The sequence below is a fragment of the Xyrauchen texanus genome, chromosome 15, assembly GCF_025860055.1.
Source record: "Xyrauchen texanus isolate HMW12.3.18 chromosome 15, RBS_HiC_50CHRs, whole genome shotgun sequence".
Taxonomy (NCBI): Eukaryota; Metazoa; Chordata; class Actinopteri; order Cypriniformes; family Catostomidae; genus Xyrauchen; species Xyrauchen texanus.
The window spans coordinates 15,402,788-15,430,243 of record NC_068290.1 but is presented as its reverse complement, the minus strand read 5'-3'; the positions used below and the strand labels follow the sequence as shown (position 1 = coordinate 15,430,243).

The window sequence follows — 27,456 nt, the reverse complement described above, 5'->3', positions numbered from 1 at the left end:
TTCATTGATAACTATACACTTTCAATGACAAAATCCAAGCCAAATGAAGTGGCATTGGGTCTAATTAATTGTGATATGCTCATCCTGTGTCTACAGTGATGGGTGTTGAAGGGCAAGTACCTATGGTTGCGCAGGTAGGGCACCACATAATGCATAAGGTTGACCAGCAGAGGGATCACCTTCTCCTTTTCATCACTGTAGAAGACCATATCTAACAGGTGGGCCAGCACCTACAGGAAAGTGAGACTCATTTAAACCATCCATGCAATTAGAGAAACAGTGATTTAACCCAAAGACAGTCATGCAACTCTATACAATACACAAAAGCAAGCATATCAGCACAAAACCAAAGACAAAGTAGATCCAGACAGCACAATCTCTTATGAAGAAAGTGGTTGAAGCTCAGCTGACCTATGAGTGTTCTTAGATACCAATGGCAGATTCCAGTTTTCTCAAAAATTATATCCAATACCAAAACTACTTTTCATGGAATGAGTATCTTATTATGACTTTAATTTCTAGGTTTGCTTGGTTGTGGTGCTGGGTTTTGTCTTGTGTATTTGAAGGTGAAAAAAGTGTGGACATGACATTCTGTTTACCTCAGCCAGCAAAGTGAGGGCGTGAACGCTGTACACAGATGGAGTGAGGCTGGAGGCCTCCATCACTGTAAGCATTAGATCTGAAATGCACACACTGGTTAGTAAGAGGCTCACCATACACTCATGCAGACGAGCATGCTAACAGGAGGCGAATCACAGAGACTATATCAGACAGAAACATATAGTCACTGACCTTCGACATCAGCCTCCAGATTGGCCCCATCCACTATGATCTGAGGGGAGGGTTTGACCTCCAAGTTTTTCCTCAACCATGTGGTCTGTTCTAAGGAGGAGCCAGCGATTGTAGCAATGGCCTCTACAATCTTATGGGTCACATCCTGAGAATTGTTTTAGGAAAATTTCTGATTTAATGTAAATATATAAAGGAAGATTAAAATGAAACCGCTGAAGCTGATACACTGTTATGAGCATGAATGGTACTGATAGTATTTAAAGTGCCTCTCTTAATTTATGATGCTGTAAGATTCGCAGACAAAATGTTTCTAGTCAATAAAATTTTTAAATCCTTTAGATCTTATGAACTAACAATGAACAATATTTTTTACAGCCTTTATTAATCTTGGTTTATGTTCATTTATAAATGTGCAATTGTTCATTGTTAGTTCATAATGCATTAACAAAGTTTGTACTAGTATATGTTTGATAATTTTTAGTTCCTGTTAAATAATGTAAATGGATACAACCTTATTGTAACGTGTTCCCGAAAATAATATTTTTGAGTTGAAAAGTACTGTGGCGGCAACATGGCACAGTGGTGGTAACAGGTGGGAATGTCATGCTACTTATCATAGTACTACAGTATATTCATATATTATGGTATTTACATGGTACTCTAAGGTACTTCCAAGAAATTCCATAATATATCCTTGTGGAGTGTCCAAAAACAATGGTATTATCATGAAACCTTGCTGAAAAAACTTGGTACGTGTTAGAAAGTAACAGCGCAGAATGACTGTTCAATATGAGATTCTTCTTACCTGTAACTCTCGCTGGTCCTTCTTGCTCTCTAGGGTGGGATTCTTTAGGATAAACTCGTTCAGAACCCTAAAGAAAGTATCAAATACATTTAATCCTGTAACCGTAATCTTAGAAGATGATACAACATATTGGATGTACTTCGAAATGAAAGAATGACTGGGCTAGGATCTGTGGCATATACCCAAGTATAAGGAACTGTCCAGGAGCGGGCAGACTGAGCTGCACAGACTCCTTCAGCAATGTCAAGAGTGATGGCCAGCTATCAACCAGACTAGACACTGGAATCCTGAAGGAGACAAGACAGGGGCAGTGAGATTGGCAGTATAATTACTACAATACACACAACTCACTTGGCACAAACTGATATCATTGTAGTTGATTAAGTCACCTCTGCACATAGGCATAGAAAAACTGAAGCATGCAGACTTCCAGGGAAAGATGCTTCTGTGAAATTAAGAAACACCAAGGTTAGTCTACAAAACCATCTACAAAAATTAAAACAGAATCAAAACAATCAGACTACTGAAGAAGACACAAGTGCCAAAAGGACATTTTGGAAACTACACCTCTTTGGCAATGGCAGGGGGTTGCTTTAGGACTTCCTTCACTGTCTGTATCACCGTCTCAGTTCGCATAGCACTTACTGAACGAACAAGTTCCACAAGGAGAAGCTGTTCTTCATTCGCAGTGGGAATTACCTTATATACACATAAATCCATGCATAAAAGTAAACAAAATCATATCTCAGGAAGTGTCAGGCTTTCTGAGACAATGAAGGAAACAGATGACTTTTGGTTTTGTTCATACCTTGTTTCTGGATGGAGTTTTAACCGGCTTCCTTTCATTCCACACATAAGCAATAGCAGCCATGAAGTGAGCTCCATGATTCATTGAGATTGGTCCCAGCAGCTCTAGAATTTGCTGCCTGAGATTCTGTGAACAGCAAGTTAAATAATTTCTACAGACATGAACATTTTGCAGGCAGACCTTAAAATTCTGTCGTCTCTTACTCACCCGAATGTTGTTTTAAAGCTTTAAGAATGCCTTTTTTATATGGAGCCAAAGACACCATTCACTTTCATTGCATATTTTTTTCCCATACAATGAAAGTAAATGATAACTTAGGCTGTCATCCTGGCTAAAATCTCCTTTTGTGCTCCATAGGACAAAAAAAAGTCATATGGGTTCAGGATCAACATGAAGGTGAGTAAATGATGACAGATTGTTGGGTGAACTATCCCAGAACTCCAAATGCTGCCCAGTCTCCTAATGGTACCTTTGTGGATCCTAGGTTGATGTTGGAGGTGGAGCAGGCAGAGGCTGCGGCCGGCCTGTCAGAGCTGTCAGCCAGATATAGGACACCCCACAGCAAGGTTACAGAGGACATGATGGTGTGCAAGATGGAGAGAATTCCTGCCCGGGCCTCTGCAAGGTGCTTCTGATCTACATTCGCCTGCAGCTGAAGAATAAATGCACAGAAGCATGAAGAACAATTACAAACTCATATGATTCGTTCATGCTAAACACAAAATTATAGTATTTTTATGTCCATTAGTTTAGGTCAAATATTGGGCTGACAAAAAAGCCTTTGCAGATTACATTGCCGTGGGCTGCAACACGCATGGCTTACTAACCCCCTCACCTGGTGATATTGTGATGTTGGGTCTAGCAGACAATAATGGATTATGGCAGTCATTCCTTCTAGTACAGTCAGAATCAGGTCTGGAGGAATACACAGTGCCATCCACTGGGGCCTAGGAATATGATACACAGCGTAAAAATACACAAATCGGCTCACTTTTCATGAATAAAATTTGCTTCAAGAGTGCATAATTCTCAATAGTATGCAATACACGAGCTGTAGCTGATAGTGGACAATGCCCTCTTGTGGATGTTAATAAGTCTTTACTGCAATATAAAGCGATAATTCACACAAAATTACAAAATTTACTTGTGTCATCATTTCCAAACTCATGACTCCCCCCCCATGGCACACAAAAGATATTAGGCCGAATGACAGCCTCAGTCATCATCCACTTTCATTGCATCTTTTTTCAATAAAGTGAAAGTGAATAGTGACTAAGGCCATCACTCTGCTTGACATCTTCTTTTGTGTTTCATGGAATAAAGTTAGATAAGTTTGAAACAACATGAGGGTGAATAAATGATGACAGAATTTTTATTTTTGGGTGAACTATTCCTTCAAAATGTAAATTACCCTATTCCTCTGCTACACAGCAGAAGGGGACCCAGTACCTGGTGTCCATGAGGCCCGTCTCATAGCGATATTGCTGGATAAGGTTGTCAAGGTTTTTGCACAGCTGAAGTGTAACAGAAGCAACCAGTCGCCGAAGCACTTTGCCCATGTAAGGCAAAGTGGCTGTTATGAGACCGATCCACTGTGGGTGCATCTTGCAGGCGTGGTGCTGATGCAGCGCCCGGATAACTGCGCACAGAAACATGCCCTGCGCAGTGATAGGCTGCCCATTCAGATACTGCAGGGAAGCCAAGGGCTGCTGCGGGTTGATGTGCTCTACCTCCCCTCCTATCAGTTCAAACCCGGACCCGGGCCCATTAGCTCCTCCACCAGACACTGCTGACCCTGGAACCCCATCCCCACCCTCCTCCACTGGGATCAGCACGCGATGCTCTAACACCACCAGGCTCTGGAGAAGCCGCAGAAGCTGCGACTGTATGGCGCTGCAGTTGTCCATCTGGTCCTCAGACAGATTGATTACACTGTCCTCTGAAAGGCCCTCTTCAACAGCAGCCACATTGGTACCACAGACATGAAGTTCATGCCACTTTTGCACACTAAAGATGGTGGAAAGCAAACAGTGTAGCATTACCTTCTGCACCTTGCATTTGGACAGCACATCGCAAATGAAGCTTGCGAAGCCCTTGGCTGAGCCCCCAGTGATCTTGGTAAGCTCACTGAACAGCAGCGTCAACACCTCCACACTGGTCAGCTGCATGGTATGGTTGCCTGCCAGATCCTGTGATGTGGCCGCCACATGGGCCGAGTAATAGCTGCGCAGAAAATAGAGGCAAAGGGAAATTATGATCTCCAAGAACATGGCACTTCGGAAGGAGTGGGAGTGCGAGTCCTGTGGGATGGGACAGTAGAAATCCTTGCCCATGACAGAGACACGGTGACGTGCCAACAGGTTCTGCAGTAGAGAGAGCTGTGGCGTGTACATGTTATTTATGCTGGTGGTGGAGATGGCGCTCACAAACCCTGCTGGTGTAGTACGCAGCATGGCTGCAATGGCAGAGAGTGCATGCAGAGTGCGAGAGGAGTCGTAGAGCTGAAGGTAAAGCAGCACATGCTGGTACAGGGGATGGATGTTAAACCAAGGAGGTGACCCAGATGTGCAAGATCCTCCTGTCCCACCGTCAGCCCCACCACTAGGCGAGCCCATGTCGCTCTCAATCTCAGACACCTCGCCCTCCCCACAGCTGTACCAGTTCTCCAAGTCCAGACTGTCCCCGAAGAAGATGCTGGGAGGCCGGCTCTTCTCTGCCTGGTTGGTCTTGCGTCTTTCATCCTCTTTCCTTTTGACCTTCTTGATTTTGGGCTTGGCACCAGGGGATTTGTCCACCAGGCGCTCCATAATCTTGCCCTTAAGGCTTAGCTGCGTACTGCTGTGGCTGCGCTTGCGGTGTGGTTCATTGACCTGGAGGCTCTGCTCATTGGAGGCATTGCCACAGCTGTCCGGAAGCATGACGATAGAAGGGGAGGAGCTATGCCGGGCAATGCCTTCCCGATGCTCCTCTTCCCCTGAAGCATCAATTGTGGCCACAGCCAGGAACTCCAAGGTTCCCCCTGCAACCAGTTCTGGGAGTGTTCTAGGTTGGGTGTTGGAAAAGGGAGCCAGCGTGATACATGGCCCAGTGGACATATCAGTGGAAGAGTTGGTGCTATCAGAGTCTGTTTGAGGCCAGGCCTCATGGGATGATGGCACCTCACTTGACTCTTTCTCCACCATTTGCACCACCCTGTCCACTAGATCAGTGAGTATAGCAGTAACTGCCTTGTGTAAGCACTCTTCCTCCACCGAAGAGGATTGACAAAGCACAGTATCTGGTACGTTAACAGTGCTACCACCTCCTTCTAGCTCATCAAAGCTGCCATTGTCTACAGTGGATGACTGAGAGCCACTGGAATCAGAGCTCTGGGGCTCCCCCTGCTGGTCAGGAGGCTGATATTCACCACAGAGTGGCAGGTTGTCACTGCTAAGGCTCAAGAGTGAAAGACTGTCACTCAAAGGGTTAACCGTAAGGCTAAAGGGTTCCATATCATCCAATGGGAGGCCTCTTCCACATGCTTGGAAACCCCTGTGGCCATCCCCTGATATCTGGCTATAATCTGCAGAGGTGACAATTATATGTTTATTAAAGTTGGCATGAAATCAAAATTGACACTTTTTATTACTTAATGCATGTTACTGGTGTTATTGCGAATGATTCATCCATGCATTTATTTTGCTTAATAAATTTTTTTGCTTCTGCTGATATGACTGACTCTTCTATGCTTATGTATGCGAGACCACAGTCAATAGTTTTTAGACATTTTTAACCCTGTCCCTTCAAGAGCCTGTCATGTACACAAGCCTAGCGCAGAGGTGGTGAAGAGGTGCATTTCTGGTTGTTTCCCTCCCTAAACCCTGTTCAATTCCCCAAACTTCCTTGGTTACAGGACTAATGGCATGAATGTTTACATTCGAAGGAGAAATAATGACAAATTCAGTTGTTTTTGTGGCATTTTATGACAGAATGCTTCCATCGGTTGTATCAGTCGGATGGGGAGAATGTGACTGAGTTTAAAAAATTTGTAACGCAGGCATTTTTTGGAGGCAACTTGGGATGTACAGCAAACGTAAGTGTTCTTTTTTCTTTATATTTATTAAATTGGGATTACAAATTTTGAAATATTGTGAACTTTTATTTGCTTGTTTCACATTAATATGCACTGGACTTGCAAAATGGCTCCAGCCTCGTCGTAAGCAAAGACTGTGATGTGCTGTTTGCGTTTGTAGGCTGGTTATGTATTAAATGTTGTCATTTTGATCATTGTTCAGTTCTCAAATCAGTGGAATAGCGGGCCAGTATTGAGATTGGTTTCCCTGGTAACTGGGTCTGAGCAGCAGCATGGATGGGAAGGGGTATGTGTGTTTGTGTGGCTGTAAACTAAAGCCTATTGGCAATTTTTTTTTTAGAGATGAGCCGGTCGACATGTCACGCACCAACTTCCTATATCGGTAGGGAATACGTCAAAACACCAAAAAGAACTGCACTTGTCAGTACACTTCACTGTGACTTTAACATACTGTATATTTGTTATGTGTGGAGCGGAGGGGGGGCGCGGCCGATCAGAATATCGCGCGCCCGGTCCCCAATCGGCCTGATGAGGCGCGCGAGGGATAAAGGCGGCCGGTGACGATGGTTAGAGAGAGAGAGAATTATGGGCATGTCCGTCGTGTGTGTTTGTTTATGTGTTTTGGTTTAAGTTTTCATTAAATTATCATTTATATTGACAAGCCGGTTCTCGCCTCCTCCTTGCCCATCCTTGAGCTATTTTACATTATGGTAAAAAGGTAAGATATTAAATCTATAATCTAAAAACACAAGGTCAAACTCTTACTTTCAGCATAGCTCATTTCCCTCAAGTAAACTGGGTCTGAGGACTCTTGTTCTGTTGGGTTGGGGAAAGCCTGGGCCCAGTGGCACTGTGCTTGAACACGCTGGATGGACACGCGGTGGGTTTTAGGGTGCAGCAGCAAAAGCAGTAGAGGCTCAAGAACACGAGCAATGTCATGTCTCTGCAAAACCTGGTTCAGCCAGGCCCGGCCAACAGCACTAGCCATGCCATCCCAATAATTGAGGCAGTCTAACATAATAAAAAGAGACCTACAAGAGGCAGGAGAGGTAGGAGATGGTAAAGAGGTTAAAAGATCAATAGAAAGTGAGAATAACCTAACAACAAATTAATATTACATATTGCATCATCAGATTTCATCTCCCATGGAATTGCTGTTACCTGTCAAAGGTGCGATTGAAAGGGGAGGACTTGGTGATGTTCAGGTCTCTGGTCAGGTGCCAGAGAACAGAGAATTTTACATGGGCATCCAACTGTATTCTCTGAAAGATAATTTAGAAATAAAAAAATGTGAATCAGTGAACGTACAGTACATGTGTGCGCATCTAAGCCCTTTGTCTGTGAGGTTAGTGTGCACATGTATAACCAACCTTGTCTCGGTGCATGAGCTGCTGGCTGATTACATCTTCACAAATGCTGGGAGAGGGAGTCAGGTTGTGGAGCTGGTAAAAGAGCTCCACACTGCGCTTGTGGTGCTGGGGGGTCTCCTCTCCCAACTGATCCCACAAGATCAGGGCTATGCTCTACAGGAGAGAAATGAGAAGATGGTCAAAATAGAAGGGGAGACTAAAAGAGAAGGAAAATGAAACTGAGAAAGAAAATAATCCAAACCTTGAAGAATTCTGTATTCTCTGCTATGTACTTCAAGATACCCGCTGTGAGTGGTGGTCGAATCACCACTGCAACACGACCCTGGCTAGGGCTCATTGGCTGGCCCGAGTCTGGACTGGCCACACGCTCAGCTGTCACCATAGCTACTGACTGTGTTAGACCGACAAGGTCCATGACAAGAGAGATAGCCACTGCCTGGATACTGAAGTCAGCAGTTGAACAGCACGCATCCATCAGAGTCTGAAGCCACACCGCTGGCTGAACACTCTCACCTGTCAGAGAAGCATGGGACATTAAAAATATTCAGCACAGAGGGATTTTGCCACTATAGAGAGAAACCAATTTTGTGCTTCTAAAACGGACATGCATCCTTTTCCTCAGGAATGTCCTGATACTGGTATCAGAATAGTGCTTATAAAAATGCTCAGATACGATCTGACGCATGAATGTCATTACATAAACATTCAGATTAAAATCACATCAGGACCTAGTGAGCTTTAACAGCAAAAGCTGTGATTTAATGAGATAAATATATAGTTTGCATGTGCAGTGCTTTAAATGTGAGTGCTTGTGAATGTGTGGCGCCGGTGTTGTGCTGACACAATGATGCAAAGTGCTCATACTTTTAAGATCTCCTTCACTCGTACACGGAAAACACCATCATGAGCACTGCATGCTCTGTTTGTAGCAGATGGCAGCAGGCAGAGCATTAATTCACTTTTTAGTGCAAGGCACATAGAGAATACAGACTACATTTAATGAAATAGCAGACTTTTGCGGTTTAATAAATCACACAGTGTTACGTAGCGACTGGCTTTTCCAGACTGTAAAGCTATCCTAATAAAGTCAGAGCTCCTTGGTCATAACAACACAGAAAAACTTCAAAATAAGCTCTGCCAAAATAAAAGCTCCATTTAACTAAGGGAAAAAAGACAGAAATAGATCACTACAGTACAATTATGTAATACTCCACTGTAATAATAATAATAATAAATAAATAGTAATTTTATTATATTTAAACAATATCTCACATCTGTGATGCCCTGTTATGCAGCACTTTATTTGACAAAAATAACTAAAATGTTGTATTTTTGGATTGTGCTGTGAGGTTCTATATAGAATCACTTCATCAGATAAAAATAATACAATATCATGTTGAAAATGTAATTGCTATAATTTCATTTGATTTGATATATATATATGTATATAAAAGAATATTCGACTTGGTATCGGCAAGAAAAAAAAAAACATTATCGGTACTCGTATACTTGTTCTCAAAAAAATGGTATCGGGACATGCCTACTTTTTTTTAAATGCAAGCCTCGTGTGATGGTACATAGGGATAGAAGTATTGGTCATTTTTTACCTGTTTGCTCCTCTCTGGTGGGTGAGGACTTTAGGTTTCCCTCAGCAATGTAGACTGGAAAACTGGAGCACTCCAGGAAGAGCTGGCAGGCAGCCGTGAAAGCAGCCAGACACTCTTTCTGTTTAGATAAGATCGGCTCCTTAAAATCCTTCTGTCTTTTTTTATCAGCCACCACTGTCAGAGTCTCCATCTCAACACTGCAACTCCTCCCTGCCTCTTCCTGACTACCTGGGGTGATGTAAAGCCTTACCAGGCAAGAAAGGAATTGCTGGAATTGCTCAAGGCAGCACTGCATCACTGGCTTGTCCTGGGGCTTGCTGTTGCCTGAACTACTGAGTCCAGATTTGGGTTGGATGGGCATATCCTCAGGGCTGGAGGAATCAGCCTTGCGGTGCTGCGTTTTGCCAGGTTGCACCCCACGTTCCGCCTGGTATTGGATGAACTCAGTGAATCCGCTCTCTGATAACCTGTTGCTTGAAGGTTTCTCACCTTCATCAAATACATCAGTGCTGCCAGGGACTTCTAGGGTGACTGGCAGGATCTGAGAATGAAAAGTGGAAAAAGAATTTGAATGTCAAGTCAAAGTGTATTGTAATTTCTTTCCTGCATTGAAAGAGAATAAAAAAAATACAGTGTATCCTGACATCACTGTGCAAAAAATATAATAAACAATACACTGAGTACACTAACCCAGAAAAAAAAGATTTCAATATCTCTATATCACAGTAAAGGCAGTTTCATTATGTCAATGAAATAGATTACATCATGTTGATATAATATCATATTAGGGATATTTGCACATGATCACTTCATGGATATTTACAGATTGGATACCTGTCCAATCACAAAAAGACCAAGTGTAAATGCCCTCCAACATACAAACGAGATACACAGCAATCCGGCCGCTGATGTAATTCAAGAGGTGACTCGGCCAAGTGTACATGCATCTGGTTGTTCAGGCCACATACGTAAACTTCACTCCTCCCAAACAGAACTACATCAACATGCAGACGTTTGGGAGCTCAAAGACAACAAAGAAAATGTGGCACATACAGTAACAGTTGCTGTCATCTTTAGCCCAGTGTATAGTTCAGGCAGTCCTATTATCCACATTCAAAGAAAGCCTTCCCCAGTTGATTGGCTACAAAACCTCCAAACTTCCACAACTCTGTGGTTTCAATCATAGAATCCAGTAGCACCCCAGAGTCTGACTCAGGTGGCGAGCAGTACGCTGCAAGAGGAGGCTATTATCACCTGAGTGGAAACGACAGACTCTTGGTCCTCAGAGGCCACGCTTGGCTCCCACTAGAGAGAGGAACTCAGCTGTGTGTGAACATCTCGTCCTTATTCCCTCTCTTCCCCTCTCCATGCTGGCACCATCCAGGGAGTCTGGCATCATTTCTATCATGTTTAACTTATGGAAGAGACACATAGTCCCAGCCAGGTAGCCAACAGGCCATGACACGCGCACCCTCACCAACTTCTGTCAGGAGCCAATGAATTAGAACCCTGTACCATCCTGTCTACTGGACCCAGAACTGGGGGCCACAGATAGAAGGCTTGTACAGGCGGAGGTACACACCATAAGGCAGAAGAATGGTTGTTTCTAGGCCAGTGCTTGTAAAGCAAACAGGCCATATTGGCTTGTCTTTATCACATTAATACTCCAGGGACAGTAACTCCACTGACTTCAAAACAACTAATAGACATTCTAAGTTGACGCAGTACTGTTTACATTGGCAGTTAGATAAAGTGCTGCCTGACGTACAAAGTCAGCGAAGAAAATAAATTTCATCAGTGAACTAAACAATAAGGTCAACTTAATACTAAATCTACATATTCCCCATGTGGAACGCCTAAACAAATTGTACAATGGATGAGATGAGAGAGTAAAAAAGTGCTTTTATGTGTCACACTGGCGCTACACACTGCCTATGTACAGGTGCCAATGAGTTTTCCTAGTTAGGCTCGTTTCAAAGCTTTGAAAAGCAACTAAAATTCAAATGGGTTTTGAAACTTTATTTGATGTATTTGTTGAAGTGGTTACCACAGGACACCCATTTGACTTTCATTTATGTAAAATGTTAATCAAAATAATTCACCCACATCTATCATATCACTTTTGAAGATGTAGATTTTACCACAGCAGTCATATGGATTACTTTTGTTTTTTACCTTAAAAATTTTTTATCACCATTTACTTGCATTGTATGGACCTACAGAGCTGAGATATTCTTCTAAAAATCTTAATTTGTGTTATGCTGAAGAAAGAAAGTCATTAACATCAGGTATGGCATGAGGGTGATTAAATGAGAGAATTAAAACTTTTGGGTGAACTATCCCTTTATCAAATTAGAAGCTTACTGGAAACGCACAATCCAGTTAATATGGCCCTAACATATGAACCTTTCAGAAATAAATCAAGAAGGGATATCTGTTATCAGTCATCATGTCCAAGACTGATTAATATTATTGATAATAGTTATTAGCATGTACAGACATTTCGACCAATGAATTGCCATCTCATTTTCAGTTGATTGTCAGTTCCACTTGATTGTATTATCATTGCTTTTACCATTTTCTCGTCTTTGTCTCTGACTGAGGGGGTGGTGGCAGAAGAGAATGGGCCTGAGGGTAGTGCAAGAGGTGACACCAGTGGTGGCTGGACTTTGCTGAGGATCTTTGAGCAGAGGCGCAGACAGTGGGTGATCTCTCTGAGGCCCAGGGCCTGCAGATGAGTGGTAAGAGCAGAAACCATCCGCAGAAGCAACAAAGGTAGGTGCTCTGTCTGGATCTCAATGTATGTTTCCTAAAAAGACAAAGAAAGACAGAGAGAGAGAGAGAGAGACATCAGCTGCTGGCTTATGTTGAGCTATCAGGAGATCCATCCCTGCATCCCTCCATCCAAATTCTGTAATTTACTAGGGATGCACCAATGTAGCAGCTGCCGGTTATATCATACAATTATTGACCAAATAAAAAAATCAATGGTTTATTTATAAATAATTCGTAACACACTTTGTAAAACTGTGAATCCAAAGCACAATGAAAAAATAAGAATAGCCACAATATGTAGAAGGGTTGGCACTCCTAAGAACATGTAATATTTCACGTGCTCACGTTAGTGGAAAAATTCCATAAACAGAAGTGACAGATGTGAGAATCCGACTTCTGAGATATCGGTAGGATATCCATTAATGCTGCATGATTGATTGAATTAAGATTGAAATTACAATATGGCCTTGTGCGATTACTAAACCTTAAAAGGCTGCATTCTAAACTGCAAAAACAGAAGTCCAAAAACTGTTTTAGAAGTACAAAATATATTTTTTTTACATAAATTATCATGCTACTCTAGTTAGTAATTGTTTGTTTATTTTTTATCTTGTATTTATCTTTTACTGTGGCTATTTAATATGTTGGACTTTCATGTGTTCAACAGATCCAATGTTCAATGAAAATTATTGATTGTTTGAAAATGTAAAAAGATTTTGTACCGCTTTGTAAATTATTTTATGTAAAACAGTGATCTGATGACAAAATAATGCAAGTTGCAAAATAACGGTATCGTTAATGGCCTATAGTTTTTTGTTAAAACCTGTATAGGTCAAACATTTTCAAAGTGGTGCATCCATATTATTTACTCACCATCACACTGTTCCAAACCAGCATGCCTTTTTTTCTTCTTCCATTGAACACAAAAGGTGATATTTTAAAGATTATCCTGGCTGCTATGTTCCATATAATAAAAGCTTGCGTATGGAACCAATACATTTTTGTATACTTTTATGGTGCTATTTGTCATTTTGGAACTTGACAGACCTATTCCTCATTCACTTTTATTATACATATACGAGTGGCCAGGATATTCTTCAAAAATTCACCTTTTCTGTTCTACCGAAGACAGAAAGTCATACGGATTTGGAAGGATTATAATTGGATTGTTTAGGTTTATAAGTGAGGAGTAAAAGGGGGATGTTAGTGTAAAAAGCTTAAGATCTTTAACAACTGGTGAACAGTTTGGCAAATGTGCATCACATGCATAATTATGGTTCTACCTTCCGCAACATCCATAGATAAACATGATGAGTGGTTTGTTCAAATAATACAGCAATTTACATTTTTAAACATTATATTTGACAATTTTTTAGAACACACAGTCCTGTGTGTATTTAGGACAACATAACACATAGTATGTATAGTACAATTATGATATTCTACATAATGTAGTACAACAGTATGATAATCTAGAAATCAATACAGCTGTTTTTCGAAAGATAGCAAACCCACATTATGGCAAAGTGAAGTGAAGTGGCAAGAAAGAGCAGTACTGTACCTGGCAGATAACCCTCATGCTTCTAGTAGGCTTTGAGGAAAAGAGAAAGAAAGCATAGATTTTCAACAGACAGAAGCAAGCAGAATACATGCCAGAAAACACACTTCTGAAACCCTGATTGTTTCATTAACAACCAGTGTTAGAGAACTGGCTAAGACCAAGATGATCTCTGAAACACTCGCAAGCTTTCCTTCAAGGACATTAACACACACAAAGTTGTGCACATGGACAAAACATCTAAACTCTAGTGTGCAGACAAAACAAGGGCACATAAAGATGTTTGACTTTTTTGGTTGAGTTTCTAACTAAGGGCATAATATCATGATATGCCACTAAACACTAGTTTGACACTTAAACCTTGTTATATTTACTTTAATGTATTTTTCCTGCTGTCATAAGATCACTTTCTCAAAGCAGAAAATAGAAAATGGGAGGGACCTGAATCAAAATGATAGAATATTTTAAAAGCTTAACTATCTGTTATAGCGGAGTGTGAGGGCAAAGGGTACAAACCAAAGACACAATGTCCAACAGGAAGTCCACCAGCTCACAGAACTCAACCAATGAGCGTGCTGATGTATCAGAGCTCAAAGTCTGCCCTGGGGCATGACTGCTCTGAGTCCATCTAAAAGGAGACAGGGATGTTAAACAAGAACGGGAAAAAAAATAAAAAAAAGGTTTTTCACCTGTTGTAGGGATAGTTCTGTCATAAGTCACTCATGCTCACATATTACATAACCCTTGTTATGTGTAAGACATTAAGCAGGATATTAGCCTGTCACCATTTACATTTATTTAATCTTTTATCCATACAGTGAAAGTGAATGGTGACTGAGACTAACATATTTGTGTTCCACAAAAGAAAGTCATACAAGTTTGAAACAACATGAATGTAAGTAAATTACAGAATTATCATTTTTGGATGAAGAATTCCTCAAATACATAAACACACCTGCAGCACTCCTCAAACCATAGTGCAATATAATCCCACATGTAGTAGGGCTCAAAGGAGTTGAACAAGAGGTTGGCTGTTTTAATAAGCTCTGCCGTCTTCTTGTTTTCTCTGAGTTTGCTGAAAGAACAACGAAAGATTTTAAGAAATGTTAAGAAAAATATGCAACAGTAGTTACAAGTGTAAGTGGATGCAATGCTCTGCAGACCTGCTAAGCTGAGTTTGGTCTTTGCTGAAAGGGTTTTGATTCTGAAGGTCCAGCTCAGCACGGCACTGAGTGTGTAGTGTGCGGAACACTTCAATCAGAACATCCTCTAAGATTGCTGGACCTAAATAAAGTAGCGAAGAAGATTTAAAAGCAAAAGAAAATCCCAAAACACTTTAATGCAAGTATGAGCATATACACCAGAGCATGAGACCAATCTTGTGGATGAATATAGTAACGGCTGTACCCAGCTCAGGCTTGTCGAGAAGGCTGATGAGGATACGGAATGGCTTCAAGTCATGCATCTGGATGCTCTCCTCCTCCCCTCCTCTTGCCTTCCCCTGCAGGATCCCCACCATGGCCTACAAAACACAGAATCACATTTTGATTCACTTTATCAATCTTCTTAATGGGATAGTTCCCCCAAAATTGAACTTTGTCAACATTTACTCACCCCCCATGTCTCAAACCCATACGTTTATCACAAAAGGAGATGTTAGGCATAATGTTAAGAACTGATCACCTCAGTCACCATTCATTTTACAGAAACAAACACATTTCTCCTCTTGTGTTCCATATATGGGTTTAGAACGACATGAGTGCGAGTAAATGATGACAGAATTTTGGGTGAACTAATCCTTTAAACTCATCCATACATTAAGAGAAAATATTTTTTTTGCAACAGCTTGATTACAAACTTTTGGGCACTCAAAATGTCATCGTGGTCTGACTGAGGCCAAATAGCAGAGAGTAAGGACCAAGTACACTCAAGTTCTCAAGACGGTTCTTCCTTCTACATTAACCAACAACCTTGATGAAAAGTTTGACTCTCCATCAAACAATGAATGCCTTTGCAAATGTGCCTGTGTGTGTGTGTGTTTTATCTCTTCAGGGATTTCACACTTGGACTTACGCATGGCTGCACAGGCAGAGGAACAGACGGTCCTTGCACTAACCTACTTCTCAAACAAGTGCGATCCAACAAGTGGCCCAAACCAGATGGCACAAAATCAAATAAATCCCCATCCAATAAAATAAGAGGAAAACAAAAAAACAAAAACACCCCCAGGACAACCAGGACATCAAACACATGGCCTTAAAATGCTCTGTCTGTGCCTATATAGGGACCAGTGTCTCATTGCAAGCCAAGCTATGCATACAGACCACATGGAGGGAAGTTAAGACACACAGAATAACTTCTTAACAAGATATGTGCATCCGTCTGTGTGTCTCTGCAGACAAAACAAAATGGTTAGCTCTTAAAGCAAAAGCAAACACAAACTCAAAAAACAAAGAAAATATTTAATGTTTCTATACTGCTTTACTTTCTATCTGAAAATATGTAGATTTCTAATGCCCCAGCAATGCTTTTTTTTTTTTTTTTGGAACTAAGAATGCTTACAGATTGTGATAAACCGATATATCAGCCAGCACTGCATTTCGTAAAAGCATCGTAAAGCTAAGTAAATCGTAGAAACCTTTGCCGCCAATTGTCTCTATGATAAACTAAAGCTTACGATGCTTTGGGGAAACGCAGCCCAGGTCAATTAATCGGTCAATACAGATACTGATGAAATGGCCAAATATCGGCCGATATATCAGTTTATCACTATTTGTAAGTATGCTTGGCTGATTAACAGAAGCGTCAACATTCCCTTGTGTCAGTTCCAAAATATACCAATAGATTTGTCAATAGATAGTCAACACTTTCTGTTTTCAATGTTTTTTCTGTTGAAGTTTATGCAAATTTGAGTAAATATTGCATAAAATATGTGTTTGTTTCACTTTAGAAATTTTTTGTACATCTGATTTGCTGTTGTTAAATTGTATTATGTTTATCTGCATTTATATCAGCCATCACGCTCTTTAGATATCGGTATTGATCAATGAAAAATCCATATTGGTCGACCACTACTTACAAAATGACAAAATGAGTCAAAAAGACCCCTCTCACTGCAACAAACAAAATTTAGTTAAACACTGATGACTTTCACTGTTTGGACTACATGCTTTTCTGTTAAGTTCATACCATTCATCATACCTGAATGAGCATGTCCTTGGAGTAAGTGTTAAAGTAGTGTGTGGCATGCTCTTCTGGATTGCTGAGTCGGGTACTGCGAGGGCCTGCTTGCACACCATTGTTATCGAAACCTGAAATCACAACCAAGACACGGAAATAAATGCTAACACATTCAGACATTCATGCCTGAACAGAGATACAAGGAAATAAATAAGGAAGCTTATACTTATAATACCACCATAGGTATTTATGACATTCAAACTTACCACAGTGTTTATTCCCAGCGTAAGGATGGCAAGTAAGAAAAATAAATCATAAAATCAACAATTAACACTTGACAGAAATACTGGGTGCTCAGTGGTCATACAAGCATGATGTATGTATATTCTATGCAACACTATGCAAAGATCCACATCGCCAATTAGTCACTAGAATATCAAATTTAAATAAAAGTAATTTATTTCAACTGATGGCATGAAAGAGCAAACCTTTCATTCTTTGATGTCTGTATTAGTGCTACTTTGCTGTCCAATAATATTAGTGTTGTTTTTGAACAAACTGTATGGCAGTTTTCTTGCCGATAAGGAAAAATAAGTAATACAAGCTCCTGGTTGGTTTGAGAAACATAAAATGAGAATGAAAAAAAATTGGGATTGCATGCAGTTTTTGAATTAAGTGTGGATGTCTCACCCAGCAGCCAAGCATAAAGTCTCCGGTTCAGAGACATATCTCTCCTTAGAACAACATGAAGTGCTGCAGACAGAATCCTGATCATGTCTGGACGTGTAGCCTGAAACAAGCCAAACAGTTATGTATTGTGTATCTTTTATTCCTGTGTAAAACACTTTAAATTAACCATATTATCTTTGTAACTAACACTAACTCAAATATATACAAATTAGTGATAGATCCATAAATCAGCTAGGCCGATATTTGGCAATTTTGAGACTATCGGCTGATAACAATGTCCGATTAACAGAAGTGCCCTTAGATTCTGTTCCAAAATCTACCAACAGACTTATCAATGGATAATGCATGATTCATTTTCAAATATTATATGTATTTCTAGTAAATATCGCTTAATATTTAATGTCAGTGTAAATGTGTACATCACATTTACAGTGCTGTGCAAAAGTTTTAGGCAGTTAGTTAGGATTTCTTCAAAAATAAAGCCATAAATAATTTATCAATGTCATACAAAGTCCAGTAAACATTAAAAAAAAAGCTTAATCAATATTTGGTGAGGCCACCTATGCCTTCAAAACAGCACTAATTCTCCTAGGTACACCAGGAAACAGTTTTCTTGGTTGTTGGCAGATAGGATATAAAAAGCTTCTTGGAGAATTTGCCACATTTCTTCTATTTAAGAATTCTCAATTGCTTCTGTCTCGTCATGTAATCCCAGTCTGACTTGATGTTCAGTGGGGGCTCTGAAGGCGCCAAGACATCTGTTGCAGTGCTCCCTGTTCTTCTAATCTATTCTCTATGCAAAATGTTTGGGAGTCTAAAATGTATATTTCCTACTGACACACTAAAGCTGGAGATATAAAAAACCATGTGATATTTTTGTGAAACATCTTATGTGCCCAAGACTTTTGCACAGTATAGTTTTACTAGTCCTGTATATCTGGATTATATTGGCATCAGCCACTGAAAAAACAATATCGGGCAACCACTAATACACACATCTGTTTTTAAAGTCAACAGAACAACAGATTTTAAGTGAAGATAATTCTGTTACCTGACTCATGTGGAAGGGGAAGCAGAACAGGATAAGGTCCAGGGTGCTCCTTTGCACTAGAACACTGGAGTCCTGAACAGACGTGCTGACAGCCTCCACCTGAAAAATACAATAAAATAATAAATATAACTTCCCTGTAAATAAATTTTAGTAAAATCCAAAACAAGTTATGTATATTGTATAAGCAATTTAGACGATGTTTTGAATCTCTGCTGTTTTGCTGGCCTATTATGACTATTAAGTCAATTATCTGTGTACCATCAGTGCAATGTCACTGCCAATGATGTACAGCTGGTCCTCCATGGATAATTTACGGTTAAGGTGCAGAAGGACAAAGAAGACTCCAGGCAAGCGCACAGCAGGGCTGGTTAGAATACTGCCCCAGAGTGCACCGTAAAAGGCTGGCTGCTCCACAGCCACTGCCACCTTTTCCAGCAAGGTATTGGTCCTTCACACAACAGATAAAATATTATTTAACATTTGTTAACAGGTTTTCACCTTTGATTTTGAATTACTGTTTTCAGTTTACCTGTCATAATACTCTGAGCCCTCTTCCAGACCAGGCAGTACTCCAGTCAGGAGCCCCTGCAGGCCTGGTTTAAGAGTCTTCCCCAAGGGCAGGTAGTAGGTCTCATACAACCCAAGCAATACTGGCTTCACAGACATAGCAGCATTGGATAATAAAGGGAAAAGCCCAGAACTAAGGAGGAGAGAGATAAAGTTATATATTAGCCACTAAATGTCATAGCTGTAGCTGATAATTGAAATGAAATATAAATTGTTCACAGCTTCTACCTATAAAGGAAAAGATCCCTCGCCAGGCGTTTTGGTCCAATGATCTTAAAAATGATCTCGTAGGTCTCCAGGGCCTTTCGGTGAACCCCGCTGGGCAGTGCCGGGTGAAGGCATTGGGCCAGACGCTTCCCAATTGTCAGTTTCTTGGGCACAACTTGGTACTTGCCATTGTTTTGCAATATCTGTCAACAAAATGAAGGGATTATTATTATTTATGTATTTTAACAAATGTAGATAAACATCAGTAAACCAAGTGACAGCATTTTGAACCAGCTTCTCTTTGTTTAGAAGTGATGGTTAGAATGTTTTAAGGACCTTGTTGAGCTTTCCGAGCGCTGAGATCAGATCGGCCCATTCACTGGAGTACTCAAAGTTTTTTAGGGCCTTATCCACAGCTGTCACATAATTCCTGTACTTCGAGTCACTGAGGAGTTCCAACTCCTCTGCATTCATCGTCCTACACGACGGGACTAAAAGCCGATTCCGTCACATACGAACATCACACCTTAATTTCAGAGGAAGAGTGAGAAATGCACATATGTTAAACTCTGTTAAGGACAGTGCACTCAGTGAGTAATGTTACAATGTAAATCACATGCTTGATGATGAAATGAAGAGCTCACACAGATTCCAGCATACTGCATGTTATAGCCATTTTTAAACTCAACCAAACACACAGTACACTTTTAATGTTCAGAAAAGCTCACGGTAACTGGTGAAGACGCTGTAGGAGGCTGTTAAATTATTAACATTTATGACTCAGAGTGAGGCACCTAATAAAGGACAAAGAATAATAACAGCTATAATACGCAGCTAAATACTGCAAAAATGTACTGCAGGCAAATTCAGAGTTATCAGTAGTTATGTTATTCCCCATGTTATTGATAATGTGATTTTGAAAGGTTATTTTTGAGGCTTTTTAAACAAAACAAGACAAGATCAAGTAAAAAGATTAAGTTGATTTAAACAAATCAAATAGATTTCTCTAACCAAAACAAAACAAAGCAAAACTAAAACAAAAAGTAAACAGGTGTAGTTGATGACCTTCAATATCAATAGCTATTTAAACAAAACAAACCCTAACCAAATACAAAACAAAGTAAAATAAAAATTGACTAAATTAAAATGTTATTTTTTATTTAACACACACTAATTTAACAGCATGCAGTAGCGGTGCATTAGACAGCTACTTGCATTTAGCAGGCTGATGTACAAGGGACCGTGATGTGAAGAAAAGGCCCCTCTAAGGTCCCCAATTGCAGTTAGCCAATGTAACAATCATGAATCAGGACTTCAATGTCAAGATATCAAAACCTCTTCCATTGGTACAATGGTTATCAACCCCATTGTATATAACCTCCACATCAAAATATGATCAAATGTCATCAATACACGGCTAATCGGCTAAGCTAGCGAATGCTCGCTCTAGAAATGATCCTCTATTATGAGCTGTTGCTTACCGTTGTCAGTCGGGCGACGTTTTTGAGGAGTTGTGAGGGGCTGCCTGTTTTTGTTTGTCTTGTGAATGGATAGATAGATAGATAGATAGATGGATGGATGGATGGATGGATGGATGAATGGATATATGGACAGGTTGTGTGCGACGTCGGTGATTAAACTGACAGCATTAAACGCATTCCTGGAAACCGCTGGCAAGATTACATATCTGCTTTTATTAAATAAATCTGTCACACACCAGTATTAATACTGACATCAGTCCTGACTGCGTTGACACTCTGCGGATGGACCCATTTTTTATTAAATAGTTGACAGGTGAGATGCTGTATAATGCGCGTGCGGGAGCAGTTCCTAGTTAAACACAAAATACGTCATCTTTTCATAATAAAAGTGTCCGAGGACTTTATTTCCCTATTAATGAAGTTTGTATCATACCGTACATCTACAACGACTTTCTTGTAGAAAATAATACTCAGTATTCAGCGTGAATTAAGTGGTTTTATTTTCATTTAAATAATGGATGGTTGTTGTTACTTTAATAATAGACCGACTGAAGGAGAAATGTGCGTATTTTGCCAGCTAATGTTGCTGTGCAAATAAAAACAGAACCCATCAAATCCAACGTCACACATTTATATTTCAAGTTCGTTGTAATTGTCAAGCTAATGCTATTGAAATGCGTTATACGTAAATATGTTATTTCAAACGCCATTTGATTAAATTTGATAAACCTTGGTCTAACTACAGTAGGAAATGTAGGGTGATGTCAGCTAAATTGAGCCACATTTTAGTCAATCGTCTAGAATAGCATCAAAATGTCTTTGCACAATTTCTAGGCTGTTTTTGTTAGTTAATTCAAGTCTCTTCTATCGTTTCATGTTGAAAATATATGTAACAAAAACAAAGAAACATTTAAATGTTAAAAATCCCCCTCTGTGTCATCACTGCTGTATTCAGGTAAAATGGACCAGTGAATCTGTCTAGCAACAATATGTTGTGTGTATTTATACACATTTATGGATTTATACAATCCTAATAGAACACGTCCAAACTTGAATTAAAATTATTTCAACATTATTTGGGCAGGTTTAATAAAAGCGACCACCAAAATGTTTTAGCTAATGGAGGTTTGCCAAATTGGACCAGCATATATATTGTATACCAAAAAAATTATTATCATAGAGATTATCATGATAATTCATGATACTTTAAATTTAGATATAGTTGCTTATGAATATATACCTCTTTATAAGTTTAAAGGTGCAGTTAGCATACCAGGGAACTAATATTTTGGTTTTCCATCCAACCTCTGTAAAATGATTTGCCCTGCCTACCTTAACTCAATCCAATGAAAAGCTGAAACATGCCAAGGGCTATTGTGGAAACGGTTTAAAATAGTTTGCAGTGATTGGATATTAAATCTTAAAGAATTATGTATGACATGCCAAACCTTATATGGCCCACTTTATCTGACATCACTCAATTAAACTTCCTGAAGCGATTATTTAACATTGCCTATTTAGTTATACTGTTTAATTTGTCATAAATCAGTTTTAATTGTCCCATGTGTAATTGAGGCTTATATTCATATTCCGTAACAGGAAGTTTCCTGATTATATCATGGTTAAATCAATTGGTACTCTGCAGGCAATAAAAAAAATTGCAACCAACAAGACAGCAAATCAGCTGTTATTGTTCTGCTATTGCCGTGTAAAGATGTCTTTGGTACAAACTTAAAATGTACCTTCCTTACAGCATTTCCTTGTAGCATGGTTTTTATTTTGGCTGTAAATTTGGTTTCAAAAGTGGGGGCTGGATTTTGTAAGCAACTTATTATTGTATAATGTTTCCAGTAAGTGCTGATGTCTAAACGAAGACATACGCATACCCTTAAATTGAGCCCGGTCCAAAAGAATGATCGCTTGCAAAGCCTGTACCAAGTTTCAAAACTCTGGGCCGAAGTCCAAATTGCAAATTGTCAGCTATCCTACCTCTTACCCAACACAAATATTTGTAAATCATATTTAAACAAATGTCTAAACTACGAACATTGTGTTTGTTTTAGTGTGACCCGATTACTTTTCTTTCTTTCCCTAGCAGGTGTGTATTGGGTGCAAAATTCAAGGAATTACTGAAATAAAATAATATATATATATATAAAAAATAAAAAAAAACATCTTATACCCAACACCCATTATTGGTCTTAAATGTTTACATTCAAGCTCCCAATATCCTAGACAGAAAACACACACATATATATATATATAATAAAAATAAATCACACAAAAAATATTGGGGGGAAGGGAAGGAAATTTATTTTTTATTTTTAGACAACCAAATTTCACATCTTTTAGTATGTACCAATTCTTACATGGGTCTTCAGTTTCCTTTTAAGCAACATTTTCAAGTTTGGGACAAATTCATAGCCAATTATTTGGGATACAGTCAAATTTAGGAAAAGGACTTTTACACATACAATTAAAATAATGAGTTTATACTTTAAAAGTTTAAAATGTAATCTTGGATTTCTGGATGTAAACCACAGCATCATTGGCCTCAAACATCAGCCTCGCGGAGGGAAGGCCAGTGTCTTGGTGCAAATGTCTGCTACTTAATCAACTTGGAAAAAGGGCAAAAAAATGACTGTTATAACCTAGTAAAATTTAGAACAATCTGTATTTGCATAGGCAACTTAATGTATAAAAGTCCCTTTCAGTTTCAAAATGTTTGTTTTCTTTTTTTTTTTTTTTGCATTTAAAGCTGTTGCCCCTACACAGTGCATTATACTTATACAAAATAAAAAAATATGTGCAAGGTCACTGGCAACAATCACAGTGTGTAGGGGTTTTGATGCACTACAGGCAAATTTTCTCTTTTTTCTTAACAAAATATTCTTCAGCATTTGAAAACAAGTCACGTCCTTAGCATGACTTATACATTCAGTGTTATTACTAAAAATACTTTATCAGCAGGTTTTAAATATTCCTGCACAAATGTACAATATGCTACAACATTTTATACATTTCATTATTTACATGGCTCTATTACACACAAAACTCATCAGCTTTGTTTTGTCATCTTTACGATGGCTATTAACAACACGTTCTGCCAGAGAGGTAGTTTTCACCACACTCATAACCAAGTAGGAAGGGGTCACTTCACCACATATCCACAGTTGAAAGAACAACATTGTCTGAAACTTCGAAACACAAATGAACAGCAGTGCAAGAAAAATAAGTGCGACACGGCCGTGCGTGTAAAATGCTGCCGTACTGCCTTTTTAACAAGGTAAACATGTCCATGCTGGACTTCTGCCCTATGTCTCAAGTCCCCCATGTCATGATACGTGCATTTCATAACAATGCTCATAACATTAAAATGTATCACAGAGCAAACAAGGCCATGAAACAAGACCAGAAAAATCTCTTCCTGTGGTCTCGCAGCCACAAACCTCCTCCGCATTATTGCCGTGCAATCATTCTAAAATGATAGCAAATGTTCAAAAACGAATTCCAAAAGTGATTTGTCAAAAGAAACAAAATGTTGATTTATGCTAATGCATTCCTCAATGATTTATGGAACTTGAAACCAAATCTGGCAAGCAAGATGTAATTTCAACCTAAACAAGCTTATTACATAGCCTAGCTTTGGTAAACATTACAATCACATTAATTTACTAAGCTATAACATAGGGGATGCAAAAAGTTAAACGCATAAAGAGCTTGTGAACTTTAGTGACTTTCAACACCTATAGTGCAATGCGCGCAGCGCCATTAAAAAAAAAGTACAGGTGTTGAAAGCACAAGGTCCATTGTGCCACCTCATTAGGCCTGAGGTTAGTCATATATGACCAAAACCATATGGTTCACTTAAGCTTGCTCCCCTCCACGTACTGTTTGCATCATTCTCCATGCAGAACAAAGTCAAGTGGCTTTTACTTCCCAAAAGCTAAATAAAAAGAACCTAGAAATGCTCTATAGCGCTACAAAATGCTGCTGTGCTTAGCACCAAGAGGTTTCTGCAACTCCTCACATGATTAAAACTCAAGCAACGGGTGTGCATTAAACTTCAGCAAGCAAAACAAATAACATTTTGGAAGAGTGTGAATATCTGGAAATCTATTCCTAGGCCTGGTTGAAAAAAAATTAAAAAGCCATCAAAAAAAGAACAAAACAAAACAGAATAATAACAGAGCAATGAGTATTTAGGGAGGACACCCAGTTCATCATTTGTCATGGCATATAACTCAGCTACGAATTCTCAACCACCCCTTAAGGCCACAGCGACGTAATAACTAGTTTTTCCTCTTTAAAAAAAAATAGGTGCGGAACATTAGCAGAAGCATCTTCCTGCCAAATGGTCATTACCTTAAGACACAAATCTAAAAATAGCTGTAAAATATATTACATCGCTGAAGCATTCTAGGGGAGGGCAAGAGACCAAAGCAGAGCCTTCTTTCAAATATTGGCTTAAAGAGAGCAGCAATGAGAGACCTGCTTAGGCCTGAACCTTCAGGAGGCTCTTCAACTGAAAGGTCATAATCTCACGGTGATCGCATGGGCCCATGGGAAGAGACACCCAATGGCTCGGGGGCTTGGGTAGCACACTTGGGGACGGAGGCTCGCTAAACTTGGCTCCAGCATAGTTCTGACCACATTGAGCTGACAAAAGTTTGTTCAGATGGGACATGGTACCCTCCCAATTCTGATTATACGTTGTGGCAAAACGAACAGAGGCGTTCTTTTTGTCTACAGACACGGCCTGCCATGCCTCGGGAGACCAAGAATAGTTGGTGCCCTTCTCACCCCTGCGGTGATGAGGCACACCTAAGGCTCCTGAGGCAGAATGCACCACTCCATTCTGATCTAGACTTCTTTGCTTGCCCCTTCCAATCTGGTGGCTCCTTTTAGGTGCTGGGCGATCTGGAATGTTGTATCTCTCACCACCTCCCATACTGCTTTGATTAGATGTCAACTGTCAGAGAAAATTTCAGTTTAATCAGTAAAAGCAATTCTGCAAAATTGAAATGACAATTAACAAATTAGATATAAATGTAAATAAAGCAACAGTAAAATTTCCCTGTTGCAGTCTTGTAACAAAGGGCTACGTGCAGATCGAGGCAGCCTTCGCCCATCCCCCACTTACCTCACTGTTGGAAAAAAGTTGAGTGCGTGGGGTTCTTTACTTTTTAATTTCTCCTCGCCAATCGGGATCCAGGTCCTCGAAGTAGTTGATCTACTTCTCGCTGCACGTCTGTGTCCAGCAAGATCTGAGGTTTTCATGTGCCAATGAGCGTTGTTTTGCCGTGAAACCGAGCTGAACATGTATTCACCTCGGCGCACGGTGCTCTAGAAGCCGTGAATCTATCAAAAACAAATTAAATTCGAGTCACATTCAATGCCGTATTTCCCGGTTACATTAGACGTCCCATCAATATCCAGTGCCAAATAAGCAAAAGGTAATGCACTCAGGCAAAACAAGCATAAACAACTAAACAAAACTGGTCGACTTTAAACAATCGTTATTTAACCCGTGAATTTTTAAAGTATGAACCGATTAAAACAACAAACAAAAAAAATGGCCAAATCTGCTTTGGCGTGATATTACGTAAACATATATTCTTCCTCCAGTATACACAAAACGCGTCACTTAAAAGGACGTTTTCGACAAAAATGAATATACTTTAGTAGCTTCGTACAAAACAGGATGTAACATAAAACCGAAGAGCAATTTTATGTTTTGGATGAAAAACAAAGGAATTATGTCATGTTTTCTGGCCGCGAACCAAAACAAAGACTTTTCAACGCAACATGGCGTCAATCCCTTCGACGACTCCCTACGCTTTTAACAAAGTAAAAAAACAACTTACCGACTTCCTCGGGCTTTGATGGAAAAAGCCTTTCGTCTTAACTTGGCCTAGTCCGTGAGTTATGGCTGTTCAGGGAGAAAATGTTTTCCCGATATGTAAAATCCGAGGTTACAGCGGAATTATAACTTACTCCTTCTCCTACTCGTCTCCGTCTACCAACACAAAATGGATACTCAACAAAGCATAAGTAGTTTAGTCGTGTGCAGTCATGACCAATCATGGACTGCTCCACCATCGTCTGACCAATGGGAGCGGTGGACACGCCTGTTGCCATCGTTCCTGCGTCATCAAGCGTTATGCGTTTGTGGGGAATTTTGGGTTTTCCGCGTTACTGTAATACAAAAAGTGTCACATGATATGTTCCGGTTTGTTTCATCTCCTAATACAAACACTGAAATGTACCACACTACTATCTCTTTAACGCGTGTAAAGGCACAGTACACTCCAAAGTGCCTTTTAAAACATTCCCCCGCACACGCTGTAAAATTCTGTTAAACAATGACATGATGTGGTTGATTCCCAAAGGGCTTAAATATCCAAAATTAGGCTACTGATTACACAAATAATCAGCTTTTATGATGAAAAAGAACGTTGAAGCTCGATCTACATTGGGTACAATTTCAGAA

The 27,456-nt window shown here is 39.8% G+C and overlaps 2 protein-coding genes across 4 annotated transcripts in view; both read right to left on the bottom strand.

The window, feature by feature from the left end:
* Window positions 1-21,297, bottom strand: part of LOC127655904 (protein dopey-1-like) — a 28,827-nt gene extending 7,530 nt beyond the window's left edge. Inside the window, exons 1-30 of one of the 3 annotated variants that reach the window (XM_052143955.1) lie at window positions 20,964-21,297; window positions 19,819-20,008; window positions 19,504-19,685; window positions 19,238-19,408; window positions 18,967-19,156; window positions 18,709-18,807; window positions 17,658-17,757; window positions 16,989-17,098; window positions 15,195-15,309; window positions 14,951-15,071; window positions 14,743-14,862; window positions 14,304-14,415; window positions 13,791-13,820; window positions 12,030-12,263; window positions 9,455-9,995; window positions 8,089-8,360; window positions 7,848-8,000; window positions 7,639-7,739; window positions 7,243-7,508; window positions 3,855-5,967; window positions 3,241-3,352; window positions 2,875-3,057; window positions 2,406-2,531; window positions 2,165-2,296; window positions 1,987-2,042; window positions 1,780-1,884; window positions 1,598-1,664; window positions 793-937; window positions 600-679; window positions 121-230 (exon numbers count right to left, since the gene is read on the bottom strand). In XM_052143955.1, the coding sequence (XP_051999915.1) occupies window positions 121-230; window positions 600-679; window positions 793-937; window positions 1,598-1,664; window positions 1,780-1,884; window positions 1,987-2,042; window positions 2,165-2,296; window positions 2,406-2,531; window positions 2,875-3,057; window positions 3,241-3,352; window positions 3,855-5,967; window positions 7,243-7,508; window positions 7,639-7,739; window positions 7,848-8,000; window positions 8,089-8,360; window positions 9,455-9,995; window positions 12,030-12,263; window positions 13,791-13,820; window positions 14,304-14,415; window positions 14,743-14,862; window positions 14,951-15,071; window positions 15,195-15,309; window positions 16,989-17,098; window positions 17,658-17,757; window positions 18,709-18,807; window positions 18,967-19,156; window positions 19,238-19,408; window positions 19,504-19,685; window positions 19,819-19,956 (6,284 nt within the window). In that variant the 5' untranslated portion in view covers window positions 19,957-20,008; window positions 20,964-21,297. The remainder of the gene's footprint in view (window positions 1-120; window positions 231-599; window positions 680-792; window positions 938-1,597; window positions 1,665-1,779; window positions 1,885-1,986; window positions 2,043-2,164; window positions 2,297-2,405; window positions 2,532-2,874; window positions 3,058-3,240; window positions 3,353-3,854; window positions 5,968-7,242; window positions 7,509-7,638; window positions 7,740-7,847; window positions 8,001-8,088; window positions 8,361-9,454; window positions 9,996-12,029; window positions 12,264-13,790; window positions 13,821-14,303; window positions 14,416-14,742; window positions 14,863-14,950; window positions 15,072-15,194; window positions 15,310-16,988; window positions 17,099-17,657; window positions 17,758-18,708; window positions 18,808-18,966; window positions 19,157-19,237; window positions 19,409-19,503; window positions 19,686-19,818; window positions 20,009-20,963) is intronic. The other 2 variants (XM_052143956.1, XM_052143957.1) reach the window with 2 other exon arrangements.
* Window positions 21,298-23,253: 1,956 nt separating this feature from the next.
* LOC127656164 (proline-rich nuclear receptor coactivator 2-like) lies at window positions 23,254-26,095 on the bottom strand. Its single transcript, XM_052144349.1, has 2 exons — window positions 26,069-26,095; window positions 23,254-25,935 (listed from the first exon to the last, which is right to left on the bottom strand). Exons 1-2 carry the CDS (start codon window positions 26,093-26,095, stop codon window positions 25,459-25,461), a joined length of 504 nt encoding a protein of 167 aa, XP_052000309.1. The 3' UTR covers window positions 23,254-25,458.
* Between the last annotated feature and the right edge of the window lie 1,361 nt (window positions 26,096-27,456).